The sequence below is a fragment of the Osmerus eperlanus genome, chromosome 9, assembly GCF_963692335.1.
Source record: "Osmerus eperlanus chromosome 9, fOsmEpe2.1, whole genome shotgun sequence".
Lineage (NCBI taxonomy): Eukaryota > Metazoa > Chordata > Actinopteri > Osmeriformes > Osmeridae > Osmerus > Osmerus eperlanus.
Genome location: NC_085026.1, coordinates 17,084,550 through 17,099,554, shown reverse-complemented (window position 1 = coordinate 17,099,554; position 15,005 = coordinate 17,084,550). Strand labels below are relative to the sequence as shown.

The window sequence follows — 15,005 nt, the reverse complement described above, 5'->3', positions numbered from 1 at the left end:
TCTCTTTCCTCTCTGTCTGTCTCTCTTTCCTCTCTGTCTGTCTCTCTTTCCTCTCTGCCTGTCTCTCTTTCCTCTCTGCCTGTCTCTCTTTCCTCTCTGTCTGTCTCTCTTTCCTCTCTGCCTGTCTCTCTTTCCTCTCTGCCTGTCTCTCTTTCCTCTCTGTCTGTCTCTCTTTCCTCTCTGTCTGTCTCTCTTTCCTCTCTGCCTGTCTCTCTTTCCTCTCTGCCTGTCTCTCTTTCCTCTCTGTCTGTCTCTCTTTCCTCTCTGTCTGTCTCTATTTCCTCTCTGTCTGTCTCTCTTTCCTCTCTGCCTGTCTCTCTTTCCTCTCTGTCTGTCTCTCTTTCCTCTCTGTCTGTCTCTCTTTCCTCTCTGCCTGTCTCTCTTTCCTCTCTGCCTGTCTCTCTTTCCTCTCTGCCTGTCTGTCTCTCTTTCCTCTCTGTCTGTGTCGCTTTCTCTCTGTACGTCTCTCTCTCTCTTTCCTTCCTTTTCTGTCTGTCTGTCTGTCTGTCTGTCTGTCTGTCTGTCTGTCCAGAGCCCATCTCTGAGTGCTGGTCTGTCTCCTGTGTCTCAGTCCCAGAGAATGATCAGTGTGATGACGTGACACAGGGAGCTGAGGTGGGCTGCGGCCCCCGGGGAACGCAGCTTGACTCGGCCTCGTCATTAAGACACTAACGATTAACCCGCTGTGTTGTCAGGACAACCAGGCAGCAAATATAAGCGAGCAAATGAGAGCGGAGAGCTTGTAGACGAGGGCTGATAATAAACAACGTGAGGATCAGGACAGACAGCAGAACAGAGGAGGAAGATCCTGAAGTCTATTATTATCTGGGGAAGGAGAGGGTATCTATTTGTATCAGAGCCCGAGATTACTGTAAAGACAAAGGAAACTGATTAGAGTTGATACTGAACACAGTTTACAGAGGGATGCCTCCTGTGAGCTCATGCTGTCATGTCAGTGAGATTATACTCCCACGAAGCGTTGAAAGGCTACAGCGATGAGAAGGGAAGTAATCCACTTAGACTGTTAGTGGTAAGGTTATAGTGTGTGTGTGTGTATGTGTGTGGTGTGTGTGTGCGTGTGTGGTGTGTATATATGTGTGTATGAACGTGTGTGGTGTGTGTGCATCAGCGGCCTACCATCCAAAGGACCACGTTGATGGCGAGGACGGTGGGCACTCCTCCGAAGGGCAGGCCCTGGAGGACGGAGCTCCGGGAGTGGGAGCGGTAGCACTTCTCGGCCGTGCTGTTCTCCTCCCCCAGAGGGCTCAGGAACCCCAGTACATCCAGCTCCATTCCCCTCCCGTCCACAGGGGGCGCCCCGTTCACAAACAGCGACGAGTCCGCCATTATTCTTCCAACGGTTCAGCGTCTGCGGTCCATCCCTGAGGGAGGACAGAGGGGGTGGAGAGTAAACGCCTGAAACGCCGTCTCTGTTAACCTGTGCAGAAAAAGAGATGTGTGCCTGTGCCTGTAGGTTGAGGTGAAAGCCTTGGCCTGGTAACACAACAAAACTCACAAGGGGGTCACAAAGTGTCCAGCGATAACCAATAACCTGCTGTTTGTCCCTCTCCTGGTTGGCTGAATCAGAGCTGAGGAGGAGCTTAGCTTGCAGCTTGTTGCCATAGCAGTTCATCTTTCCTTACAGCGTTCATTCTTGATTCATAGCTCTTTCATCTAAAGCAATTTCAAGGCTATTCTAAAGCCTGGTCATTTCTGTCAAAGAAAGAATAGGAAATGAATGGTTCATTTAACCAAGGCCTCTTCAGGAAGGGCAACTAACCTCAAGGTTGAATCAAATATGGCCTTTTAATTGACACCCATGCCCTTTTTAGAATCCCTAGACTGCAGTGTGAAGGCTGATGCCTGGAGATTGGGGCTTCCTGATGACATCATTACTGGAGCCTGATCTCCATGGACGCATCTACAGACAGGAAGGACAAGGGTCACATGACCGAAGGGTCACATGAACTATCGCTGAAGACGACGACCAAGCTTAAACCCGATGAAGAGCCAGGTGCTGTGTAATCATGATAGAAACAGTAGACAACAGAAAATGTTCTTTGGACAATAGAAAATTGACCGCTTTGCAAACCACGTGTCTGTATGTTCGTGTGGGCCCGTCTGTTTCTGCTCCTGATCAATTCAACTTTGCTAGAAAACAAATAGAGGCTTTCCACTGTTTGTTCTGATGAGGGACGAGCAGCTTGCAGAGGGCTTATTCCCGGTATCTGGATCGCTGGTTTGGATGAGCAAACCAGGGAAATGAGACCATCACCCACGCTGCCTTATCTACAGCCAAGGCCTGGGCCATATACAGTACGATACCAAGCTCTCAGAGCAATCAATACAGATCCTGTTCAGCTGTATGAATCCACACAGTGTTAACGGACCAAAATAACCCCAGGAAAGTCAATATCTACAAGGAGCTAAGTTAGCCGTTTGTAGACAATATTATGTATTGAGCTGGCGAGGAAAGTGATCTGTATTGGCCCGTTTGGAACTGAAACAGAGTAACTTTAACTAAAAGCTTAATGTTCTCTGCCGCAGGACAGGGCAGCCAAAAGGAAGCACTTTTTCCTCCAACATAAAACAGAGAGAAAGTGACATGGAGAGAGAGAGAGAGAGAGAGAGAGAGAGAGAGAGAGAGAGAGAGAGAGAGAGAGAGAGAGAGAGAGAGAGAGAGAGAGAGAGAGAGAGAGAGAAAGACAGAGGGAGAGAAAGAGAGAGAGAGAAAGACAGAGGGAGAGAAAGAGAGAGAGACAGAGCGCTGTGACATACTCAAAATTGGGAAGCGGTTACAAAGTGGTCAAGTGGGCGTTCTGTTTTTGCATCCAGACTGATGTCACTTCCTGTGACGGTCCGGCACCTTATGTGCGTATGTGATGTCACAGGATGCAGTGGAGCCGGCGTTCAGCAGGCAGAAGGAGAGATGAAGCAACAACAGGATGTTTCCCAGAAGGCGTAAGTGGGCGAGCTGATGAGTCGATAGCTAGAGAGCCTGTCAGAGTCACACCTTCACATGGATGCCTGGAGTTGCAACAATCTCCGTAACATTAAAACACAGAAATAGATTGCTCTGAGACCCAGGATGATCCACGTAAGATCTGATGGCAGATTCAGAGACAGCGACTGGGGTCACCGTTACCTGGAGCTCCCAGAGGATAGCTACAGTGGACACCTCTCCAGTGGAGACCTCCCCAGTGGAGACCTCTCCAGTGGAGACCTCCCCAGTGGATCAGAGGACCATCCATACTGGTGTCTCTAAGGAGCTGTGTTTCTGTGGCAGCCAGCCTCCTCTATCCCACAATGCACCCCTCTCCTCCTCAGCCTCATTGTACACAGGTTTTGTACTCAGGCTTGCATACTGTGGTACACTGGATACGTACAGTGCAATACATAATACAGGACGTGTACAGTCCATAATACAATATGTATACAGAAGAAGGCTTCTTCTAGCAAGCAAAACAGCCTGGGGTAATGTGATATGAGCAATAACAACATTCTCCGTTGTGATAGCAATGGAGAGAGGAAAGCAAACACTAACTCTTTCAAAGTTAAATCAATATGAATAACCAGACAAACTGAGAGGCTATTAGGAAGAGCAGCCAGGAGATTTTATAAAAGCATCAATCTCTGAGGACAAAACACAGACAGGTTAGAGTAGATGTGCAGAAGGAGTCAACATGAGGTGGAGAACAAACACAGTAACAGCCTGACATGAAGTTGTTCAAACCCTCTCGGAGGCCTGCCTTTCAGCTGGCCATCCCCTTCAACAGAGTCAAAGCTGCAAACGGCAACATGAAATAAATTCAAATGTTAGAAACAGAACCCCCAATTCCTGTCTGAACTTCAAAGCTTTCCTTCTGCTCTAGTTTGATGGACAGTGGTGGTTTCACAAAATAATCCGTTGAGGAAGTCCTGTCTGGCTGAAGGCGGATTGCTGGAACAGGATTTGCTGGAATATAATTGGTTGCAAAGTAGCAGACAGATCCCAAAATAACAGAAATGTTCATAACACTGGCATTGAGCTGTCGGAGCAGCTGTAGAAACTCTCCACTAGCCGACACACCATTGTTATATGGGACAAAACCTTCCCCAAAAATAGTACTTATCGTGCCTTTGAGTGTGGCCTCGCTCTGCCCTCTCTCTCACCCTCCTGAGTCTGGCTCAGTGTCGACTAGTGCTCTCCCCATCGGAGCGGAGGTCCGCTGCTCTTCCCAGACTCCTCCTGCGTGAGGCAGCATGCAGGATGCATGAGGATGATGCTGGGTAAGGAGGATGCGCTGCGCTGGGTCGTGGGGCCACACAAGCAATGTCACAGTCTTCACCACTGTGACTCAGTGTTGTTACAAACGCTACCATCCCTCGACCTCTCTGGACATCTCTCTGTCTCTCTCTCTCTGTCTCTCTCTCTCACACACACGGGCTTATTTGTTATTCTCACTTCTGAACCACAAAACCTCGGCAGCATGACTAGCGGCATTGTGGGAATTAATAGACTGTCTATCCCACCCCCTCCCTCCCTCCCTCCCTCCCTTCCTCCCTGCCTCCCTCCCTCCCTCCGTCCCTCCCTCCCTCCCTCCCTGCCTGTCTGGCCATCCATCTTCCTTTCTGTCTTCAGAGTACAGGAGGAAGCAGCTGCTGACCAGAGTGAGGAGGTGAGGAGCTGATGACACACCTGAGTTTCAGTCACAGAGGCAGAAAACAAGCTGTTATAAAAGAGCAATGCTAGCTCAGGCCAACTAATCTGCTCAATGCACCAGACAAACAGCTGAGGTGTGTGTGTGTGTATTCGGGTAAGGGGGGATTCTCGGAAAATGAGAATTTGAAATCAGTCAATCAAATACAATGTTCTACAAAAGCTACAGTCACTAAAGCCTACCACCTCTAAATAATTGCGTTTTCAGTGCAAGTTGTGTGACATTCTGTCAGATATTACTAGCATGAAAGTGACTCCCTCCTAAATATCACATTCTGTGGAATATAATTATGTTAATCCCACAACAAAATCAGTGTCACTCCAAATGGGCAATTAGAGGGTGAAACTAAGATCATCATCGAAAATAAACAATCGACATCACAGCACAGTCGGTTAAACAGGCCAGTTTGAGAAACCGTCTGTCTGACAAATCGGTCACTGAGCGCAATCACTCATGGGACATCCAGATGACGTGCTAAAGAGGGACTAGAGATAAATCTACACAATGAAACCTTCAGACATCAGGATTCATTACCTGCTTCAGTGAGTGCGTGGCAGTGAGGAGTTGGGTGTGGTAGAGAGACTTCAGGGCTCCCACAGAGAGGAACTCAACCACAAAGACAATGTGAACTGGAAAAGACATTGACACCTTGTCAGCTAACTGTTTGTGCCATGTAAGGATACAAGACCGCCTCAGAGGTTGGCTTGTCAATTAGCATGAATAAAACAACTGCAGTGTCGAGGGTGCTGCTTGGGGCTTGACAGAGGAGGCAGGAGTCTTGTTCAACAAGGTCTGGTCCCTGTGTCGTTTGTGTTGGCCGACTTCTGAAAAGACTAGCCAGGAAGCGTTGACATTTTCACTCATTAGCTTCCTAACAAAGAACCACAGCATGTAGAATATGTATGAGCTTCCACATAACTCTCACAATCCCTCATGTCTCCATGGTGGATATGTGGTACGAATGCTGAGGGGAAAGAAAATATGTATTTATTTGTAATTTATACATAAGCATGAGTAAAAAAATGAATGAGATTATGCTATAAAAAGCCATCTTCAATTGAAATCTTCACTTCATTAGTGTATCAACCATCACTACATTACAACTATCCCCTAAACAGCTTGGTTGCTTCCCCTCAGACCTCTGCAGTTACAGAGTTAACCAGGCGGTTGCCCCGCCCTTGCTGACATGAAAGCTGTCAAAGCAGAACCTGTAACTCGCACCAGACAGGCGGCGGATGGTGCTGGGAGGAGGGAGAAAGCAGGCCTGTCTGCCAGCTCAGGGTTTATCTGCTCTGGCTGATGGGACTGGCCACTCTCCCATTCACACCGATTTCCGTCCAGCATGAAAAGTGCTGGGCCAATCACAGCCATTTATCTGAGAGGGGGTGGGTTTAATACGACGTACCAGAGGCATTTTTAAACAACCAAGATGACGTTTTGTTTCTCTCGTTGGTTGTATCTATCCAATTCTATCCAATTCCGTCCAGAGGTATTTAGGCCTGAGCCCGTTGAGAGCACCCCTTGGATATTGAAAATGAACCTTTAGGTTCCAGACTCATTTGCGAACTGGTCTGCCGACACCATGCTTGGGAATGGAAACTTTAATGGAGAGGAAGGAGCAGTTTTTCAGCACACACCAAAAAACTCCTGAGGAGGTTTCTGACACCGATCGGTTCTCGCAGGTCACAGAAAATCATGGATAATCCTCTTGTATTAAGGCGCTAGGAACACAGTGAACGATGCCTTAACCCAGCTGTGGAGCCAGGGAGCTCTGATAACAACAGGCTGGGGGCTGAGCCCTGCTAGGAAGGCCTCACTCATACTGTGTGATAAGACTGTGCTCAGCCCTCGGCTGGTTCTCTGTTTACTACTGTGTCCTCCAACACTGATCCACACCCCTGTGTTGTAGGGAGGCAGACCATCAGACAACTTCTGTTAGCTTCTGTCATCGACATATCTACAAATGAAGAATAATCTAGCCTATCCCTGCCCAGCTCTTACGGAGCGGAGCCGGACGCACAGGCACCTCCATCTGTCCACTGAGGGGGAGGGGGGCTGGAGGGGTGGAGGGGGATGGAGGGTGGAGGGGGGCTGGGGGGTGGAGGGGGGGCTCTTGAGAGACTCTGCCTCAGGAGATGGAGGCTGTTGCACAATCTGCTCCCCACCTGCTCTGAGTGGGGGTGCATCTCTGTGCTAATTCACACACACACACACACACACACACACACACACACACACACACACGCACACACACGCACACAGACACACACAGGCACACACATACACCCACCCACACAAACACACACATACACCCTGACTAGCCAAGCATGGCTGCTGAGGAGACTGTTTTCCAGCCAAGACTTGCAGCTTCTCTCTCGGCCCTCTCGGTCCTGAAGGCTGAATGAGCCACAACGTGACTGGAGTGATGACTGCACTCCCAGGCCTGTTTCAACACACAGAACACCTGCTTTCTGTCTGCTTCCTCAGGCTCTGCAGTGCCCCTGAAGAGCCCAAGTGGACCCTTCTTGCTGTTTGAACTCCACCATTAATTACTAAATAAGATTAGGATGCAAAGGGAAAGGTATAGCTCAGTGGTTTGACCGCAGATTAAGATGTCACAGGTTCAAATCACCCCCTGTGCTGTATCTAGCTTTGGATTAAAGCATCTGCTAAATGAATACCTTTTAATGTATTTGATTACATTTGTTCATGGAAAAAACATTTAACAGACAAGAAGACACAAAGTAATCAATCACAATTAGTCACAGACAACATGTCAACACATTCGATTGAGACATGGATGTGGCCAATTAAAGAGACTAGGCTTTAAACCCCACAAACACAGCCCTGACCTCCAGGTTAACATAGCGGGTGTATATAATTAGAGCAAGATGTATTGATCAGACTGAAGTTAATAAACCACACTCCTACTGTTCAATACCCAGACAGGCCTCATTCAAGCTGAGTTGGCAGCGACGGCTGATGAAGCAAATGGGATGAGGTCGACATCATCCCACAGGCCACAGTCTGGACGTCTGTGTGGGATTATGAAGATACAGGCTTATTGCACGACCAGAGGAAACACAGCATACCTAACTGCAGGTCTGGACTTGGACCGAAAAACAGCCCGGGACTTTGAAACACAGACCCGCCCACGACCGTGTATTATAATTATGATTTTTTTTTTGCTTGCATTATGCCGCGGCCGTTTGACCGGCCGTTTGGGAAATCTCCCGACTCTCCCGACGGCCACTCCGACCCGTACCTAACTGGTAGACTAACGCTGTCTGAGTGTTCCAGCTCTGAGCCGCACAGCAGGGGGAGGGGCTTCTGCACCGTTAAAATAGCAAGGAAGTCTGTTTAGAATTATGCACAGCAAGCTCTAATTTGAGTTTAAGGTTCTGTTAAATCTCCAGCTTCACAAGCACAGCCGTGGTTCCAGGGGATGCGTGTTGTCATGCGTGTTGTCATGCGTGTTGTCATGCGTGTTGTCATGCGTGTTGTCATGTTGGCTTCTGATGCTGCGTGGAAAATGCCAACTGTTCACATAGCATCTCTCAAAGTAAGACTGGAGGAGATGAGTCAGAGCAATGCATCGCACATCAGATGCAATCTGTCACACACACACACAAACACACACACAGCATCATAGAAAGAAACCAATCGGTGCTCCTTAGCACAAGATATGACCTCCTGTGAAACCAGTCCACTTAAATAGTTCAGGTGCGCCTTGGGTTTTCTCTCGTCCAAACTCCCTTCCCTGTCTGGCACAGAGCTGAAGGGAAGTCCTTTGTTTTAGAAGCCAATGGTTTACGTGCTGAAAATTGCAGCTTTCCAGTAGCGTGGGGTGCTGAAAATGTAGCCAGGTATCATTTTACCATTTGTTGACACAATATACTCCTTGACACTCCTTTTTTTCTTCTTCTGAGTCATGTGACTCAGAGGGTCATGCCACCCTTGGTCTACTCAAAGGAGGGAATCAGGTGGCTGAGCGATTAGGGAATTGAGCCAGTAATCCGAAGGTTGCTGGTTCGATTCCCGGCCGTGCAAAATGACGTTGTGTCCTTGGGCAAGGCACTTCACCCTACTTGCCTCGGGGGGAATGTCCCTGTACTTACTGTAAGTCGCTCTGGATAAGAGCGTCTGCTAAATGACTAAATGTAAATCTCAGAAGGCTGCTGGAGATCCGCAAGGCTTTCCTGACTCTGTCATGGCCGACGCCTTTGTTCCCAGACCAGAACCAACAGGCTGGGATGGTTGCAAAAGATCGTTTTTCAATCTCAGTGGAGAACCCACTGAAATATTAATGTCATTGTTGCTTGGATATGACAATACCAACATTCTGCACTTTTGGCCATGGAAAACTGAGTTCAGGAGCTGCATTTCACAGCTAGTGACCATGATGGCAGATTTCTGCCTATCGTTAGTTTGTCTGTTCCGCTATGAAAAAAGAGAAATAGCCATTCATTGAAAAGTTCAAAACCAAATTATTGCCCTGGCATTTAAAAGACCATTTCCTTCATGAATTTAATCTTTGAAATGTCAAGAGTAGGCTACTTTTGTTAGCCTACTGCTTATAAAGGTTAACATGTGATTCACGAGACTCCAATCAGCCCAAACCAGGAAATAAATATCTTGTAATCTATGTTTGAATAAATGTACTATGTCCGTTTGAATAAATGTTCATATCATATACCATGTCTCATCTCAATTTAATGAATATCAAAGCCATAATAAGTCAATTGTACATGTTACTGTATTAAATATGTGTTATAAAATGGCATCTGATAGGTTACCGTTCAACAACTCACCAAGTAAGGTACACTTCAAGATCAGTGGAACACCACAGGGCCCGGCACCACAATCTTTCTTCCAAATGCAGAACGATACAGGCGGGGTAAGAATGTGGCCTAGCAGTAAATATGATTTCTGTCCAAGTGCATTGGGCTTTGTAATAAACAGGCTTGGTGGATTCGTTGAGTTGAAGTGTAGCGATTGGAAGACATTAACAGCATTGAAAATGTCATCGTGTATTGAACAAACGATGTGCACGAGGGGGAAAAAACATTCTAGTTGTTTATTTATGGTAGGACGGATGTTAGGTTGTTGAAACGTTCACTCTGGTGGACTAAAACACTAATATAAAAACAAAGGCTAAATTAATACCCAGCTGATTTTAACCACTCAACATACAAAAACTACATAACGAGGGTTGATCACACACGACAGAGTTAGACCTTAACAATATTGCTGATTTAAGGGTGTGTTTGTCCGTGTAGAAATCTTTGCCACATAGGCTACCGTGTGTTGCTCTCACCACAATAGTAAACGAATAGACTGACCATAGCCTATATTCTACTGATGATCGCTTCACATGCCAAACCTTTCAAAGGCACAGAATATGTCACGTAGGTCCTTTAGGACAGCAGTAGCGACACACAACTGCAGTAAACAAGTTATGGCTATCTGAAACAGCAACAACAAACAACATGATATTAAACCGTGTTTTATGTTGATTGCTGCCTCAAGCCGACATTTGCCTTATGAATTTCAAGCCAGCGTTGATCTCTGGCATGTAAGATTTCACGGTTTTCTCCGTTCCAGTGTGCTTCCTGTTTTTTACAAGCTCCTGACTGCAGTACTATCAAAACACCGTAAATCCGCCCACTTTTGAAAAGCTCTGCAAGTTGATCAAAATTAACTGCAGCTCGCACCAGTAAAACGAGAAAACAATTATTAAGAACCGTGAAGATTACGGGTTGCCTACCTTAGATCGAGATTTCCATTAAGTAGCCTATGGGGTTCCTTTCAGATGTTCGTTATCGCTGGCGTCTGATTCCGACAGGGATGCTGAGCTGCCGTTTATTTTTGCATCAGCACCAAGAAACAAGAGGAACTCCCACCTGCTCAGGGGACGTCTGTAAATTGAACACCTGCCTTGAAGATAAGGGAACGTCGTTCAGAACACAAAAGCCATTACGTTTTTCTTCAGAGGTTGACAAACATTTTTGCATACAAGACTTGAACAGATTGGTCCATATGAAAAATCTATTTGGCGTTCACATCTACTTGACAATAGGTGAAATGTGTGAGGGAAATAGTCTTGCAGTTCTTACAATAAATGATCATTCTTTTTTCATTGTGAAAAATAATCTTTGTTTTATCATCAGCGTCTCCACGAACTCATGGTAAATTTTAAACAATTTACTATTTCTAGTTTATTAGGCTATATTAATATTTATGTAGCGGGTTAGGCCTATATTTTGCAATTATTTCTCTATCGGGTTTCATTAGACCATGACAGTTGAAAGTGTAATGAGCGTCGCTACCTGCTGGACAATGTAGGTATTTCTGCACTTTACAAAATAGGTCGAATAGTTTAGCATTGTTGTCTTAGTGTCAGCTATAGCATAAACGATATACATTTATACAAGAGGAGGGGAGAGTTGTGGAAATATAAATATCATATTTAATGTAGTCTACTGTAAAAATGACATCGGAATTTCTAAACAACTTGATGGTCTCATCCAGACCAGCAGGCGGTACTAAAGAGTCGCCGCCTTTTCAGTTTTATGTGCCTCTTCATTGTGAGATAGCGCAAGATTTTGTCATTTTTTGAATGAGTTGTACCGCTGACACCGTGCGAGGGGCTGAAATACAGCTAGGCTACTTCGTGTCGAAGTAAACGACGTCAGGTAACATCCGTAGCCTAACTTAATTCTACAGCATTCCATTCGTTTCTGCCAATAATTGTTGGAATGTCTACTCTACAGTCAACCTTATCTTAATCTTAATCTGTCTAGCATGTGAATTGTCTGCAGCTAAATAATAGGCTGCAATGTGTCAAATGACGTCCTTGTACGAGACGGTTCTAGTAAATTCATGGAGTCATGTCACACAATCAATCTGCCCATATTGGGTTCACATCAGAAAAACGATAAAGACCTGCGAACGCTCCCAACAGCAGAAACCTATGCTGTAGCTTTAGCAAGATCATCACGATAAACACATGCCGCGCAAATAGCATTATCCCGGCAACGCAGACAGATCTACCTCACCACATTTTAATTGAGCTTTGTTGTCACTCTAACAGCCTAAATCACTTAAATATGTCTCATAGCTTTCCTCCTAGAGAAGCCTATAGCTTTGTGCAAAAATATTTCACCTAGATGCTGCGTGTAACTTACTTCTACGTAACTCTAGTTTAGCCTGATGTGTTTTTAGCAACCCCCGGGCTTGAATTTTAGGAATGTATTTTTTGTTTCGTTCGGTCAATCAGCAACCCTAATCGTTTTCATGATTCCTCCTGTACTCTTTCTTGCCAAGGAGCTGTTCTTTCAGCACCACGCGATTGCCACGCGCGGACCACAATATCACAGGGTCAAATTGTACTGGATTAAAGCCACGCATCCTTTGTCACGTTTAAACTGACGAATATCTTTACTTTCCTTAGAAATGTTTACCAAGATGTTGAAACTGAAACTCCTCAACGCTCTGGCACCGGCATACTTCTTTACGGCCACTGCAGTGACCTTCATTCTGCACTTCTATTTGTTCATCCCGACGATTTTCCAAACTCCTGCAATGTCGCTGGAAGCGTCAACTGTGTTTCACACCGCGGTTTTCTTATTCTTAATGCTGAACGCCTTGGGTAACTACATTATGACTATAAAGTATCCTGCTGAGAGTGCAAACGAGAGCGTTATTCCTATGTGTTCACCCGACTGCCCGGACAGAGTGGATGCCCACTACCTCCTCAATGGCCGCCACTTCTGCAAACTCTGCAAGAAAGTAATTTTCCGGCGGGACCATCACTGTTTTTTCACGGGAAACTGTATCGGCAATAAGAACATGCGTTACTTCATCATGTTCTGCATCTATACTTCATGCACTTGTTTGTACTCTTTGGTTCTTGGCGTGGCCTTCCTAACAGTGGAGTACTCCATCTCGTTTGAAAATCCGTTGACTTTCCTGAGCCTTTTACCTCTCTCCACAGGTTATTTCTTCATGGGTGAGTCTCACTCTAAAGGCATCACAGCATCTAAAACCCAGTTTATAACCATCACCCTACCGTTTTCTTCTTCTTCCAATCTAATCTCGATCTCTCTCCCACCAGGGGTGATCTCTGGTCTACAGCTCTTCCTGGTGCTGATGCTGTACGTGTGGCTGGGCATCGGCTTGGTGTGCGCTGGATTCTGCTGCCAGCAGGTGCTTCTGGTGGCCAGGGGCAAGACCTGGTGTCAGATGCAGCATGGTCAGCTGGTGGAGAGTCGCGGATCCTGGAGAGACAACCTGGGGGATGTTTTCGGCTCTCGCTGGGTTTTAGGGCTCTTCCTTCCTGTTCAGACGGTGGAGGCTAGTTTGGCCGACAAGGCTGGGCATAAGCATGACTGAGGATCTGCTGGCAGGGGTGCCGTAACGGGAGGGGGATGGGGGGGAGATTCGGATGATTCTAAGGGCCCTGGGTTAGGCAGGGGGCCCGGCAGAAACCCATTCTTTCCTGTATGGTTTTGATTTTGAGGCCCGGAGTACAATTAGCCGGGGGGCCCAGAAACCCTAAGCGGCGCCCCTGCCTGTTGGCCGTGGGACCTCAACTCTCTGCACATTAACTGCCTCAACAGTGGTTTACAACACTTTCTCTCTCTCTCTCTCTCTCTCTCTCTCTTTTTCACCCTCTCTCTGAGTGTGTCTATAGGGGGCCTGAAGAGAGGACTCGCTCGTGGATAGTTTGGTTATGAAATAAGGGTAGAATCAGCAGAGCCCAGAACAAACCGCTCTACATGAGGCCCTTCAGGGAGACACGTCTTATGTCGACAATTACTAGTATATAGAGTAGGGATATGTAAAGCATTTATTTAAAAAAATTACTAATGGTTAGTTTATTATTACTGTAGTTAATCATTTAGGTTAGTTTATTCTTGGCTTCAAATGGTTATTTATCATAATGTGATACCTGTGTTGCTTGAACAATATGTTTGTCATTCAGGTTGTTCAAGCTTGCACAGAGTGTTATGTATTGGGTCTTTAGGCTGTTAAACATATTTAACAGCCTAACAAGTATAGCCATTTATAAACATTCATAGAATAATTAAAAGGGTTTGTAATTTAACTCATCCTGCTTTTAAATCTTCCTGTTCTAAAATATAACAAAATTCAGGGTGCTCAAATTCGAATGGTGAAATTCAGAGAGAAAAAATCCCGAAGTCCCGGATTTTTGGGATCTGAATAGTACTGTTCGAATTTGATCAACCTGAATTTCAGAATGTTTAATTTTTGGATCAGATTTTTAGTTTTTACATTGAAATAAATTCATATTAAAATTTTAAAGAGGTGAATTAGAAAACCAACAAATTCGGTGGCGTTTAAATGTCAATATTGAGTATTCAATGCCTTCAAAACATGATTATGTCATTGATTTGCTTCTATAGTTAAGTGAAGTTGTTGATGACACTTGGAATATTCTGAGAGAATTATTAGTATCATTCTAGGATTTTTAAATATAGGACTGCAAGAGTATGATGGCTATCTCTCCTGCTGTACTGTGGTTGCGTCAAACAGGTACTGGGTCCAATATCGCTGCTTTTTGTACTGTAAACAGAGTAAAATCCAAATCTACGATTATCAACATTCTGGCATCGTTTCTAGGAAATGTTCTTCAAAGTGTTTTGTTGAAGGTGTATGTCTGCTTTGATGTAAAAATAATACACTTACCACCTACGGGCTGTTAAAAGTATAATACTTCGCTGAAAGGGAAACTTCCTTAAAAGGTTTGTTGACACAGACTGCCAGGATGGAAAAAGAACAGGTCAACTGGGATTTCTTTTAAACAAAATTGAGCAGTTTGAGCTGTAATCGGATTGCACATTTTCTACACCAAGTATACAACTCTTACAACATAATAAAGGGATGTTAGATGTCTGACAATGATTTAATATAGATAGTCCATCCCTATTTTACAGACCTGGGGTTCAAGCTAGGATAGTGCTTTTAATGTGCCAAACAGTAGAGTACTGCATGACAGTACAACAAACAGATCCAAAGATTGTGAGATATCCTGTAGACACCGGTCATTAAAGAACTGGTACTGAACACTTTCAATATTACATAGACATATTAAACTGTATTATCTCAATGTTATTTATGTTTTGTTGCAGCATTTCAAAATAAATTATTGAACTATTTTGTCTATTCTGTTGATCCAATAAAAATAATTAAAGAAAAAAAAAAACGGTATTTCATGTCTTAAAGCAATTACTGAAATTGTGTGTGGAAAAAAACATTCTACAGATTAACATTAACTGATTA

The 15,005-nt window shown here is 45.1% G+C and overlaps 2 protein-coding genes across 2 annotated transcripts in view; one reads left to right on the top strand and one right to left on the bottom strand.

Annotated features, from left to right (window-relative positions):
* Positions 1-10,935, bottom strand: part of tmem63c (transmembrane protein 63C) — a 24,825-nt gene extending 13,890 nt beyond the window's left edge. The window contains exons 1-2 of the mRNA XM_062469937.1: positions 10,468-10,935; positions 1,138-1,382 (exon numbers count right to left, since the gene is read on the bottom strand). Of these exons, the coding sequence (XP_062325921.1) occupies positions 1,138-1,347 (210 nt within the window). The 5' untranslated portion in view covers positions 1,348-1,382; positions 10,468-10,935. The remainder of the gene's footprint in view (positions 1-1,137; positions 1,383-10,467) is intronic.
* Positions 10,936-11,268: 333 nt separating this feature from the next.
* Positions 11,269-14,916, top strand: zdhhc22 (zinc finger DHHC-type palmitoyltransferase 22). The gene is made up of 3 exons (XM_062470042.1): positions 11,269-11,395; positions 12,154-12,711; positions 12,817-14,916. Exons 2-3 carry the CDS (start codon positions 12,156-12,158, stop codon positions 13,092-13,094), a joined length of 834 nt encoding a protein of 277 aa, XP_062326026.1. The 5' UTR covers positions 11,269-11,395; positions 12,154-12,155; the 3' UTR covers positions 13,095-14,916.
* The last annotated feature ends 89 nt before the right edge of the window (positions 14,917-15,005 follow it).

Bases quoted from the DNA above. Each gene is read 5' to 3' on its own strand.
- zdhhc22 (XM_062470042.1), top strand. From the start codon at position 12,156: ATGTTTACCAAGATGTTGAAACTGAAACTCCTCAACGCTCTGGCACCG. The intron at 12,712-12,816 runs GTGAGTCTCACT...CTCTCCCACCAG, and splicing joins CACAGGTTATTTCTTCATGG to GGGTGATCTCTGGTCTACAG.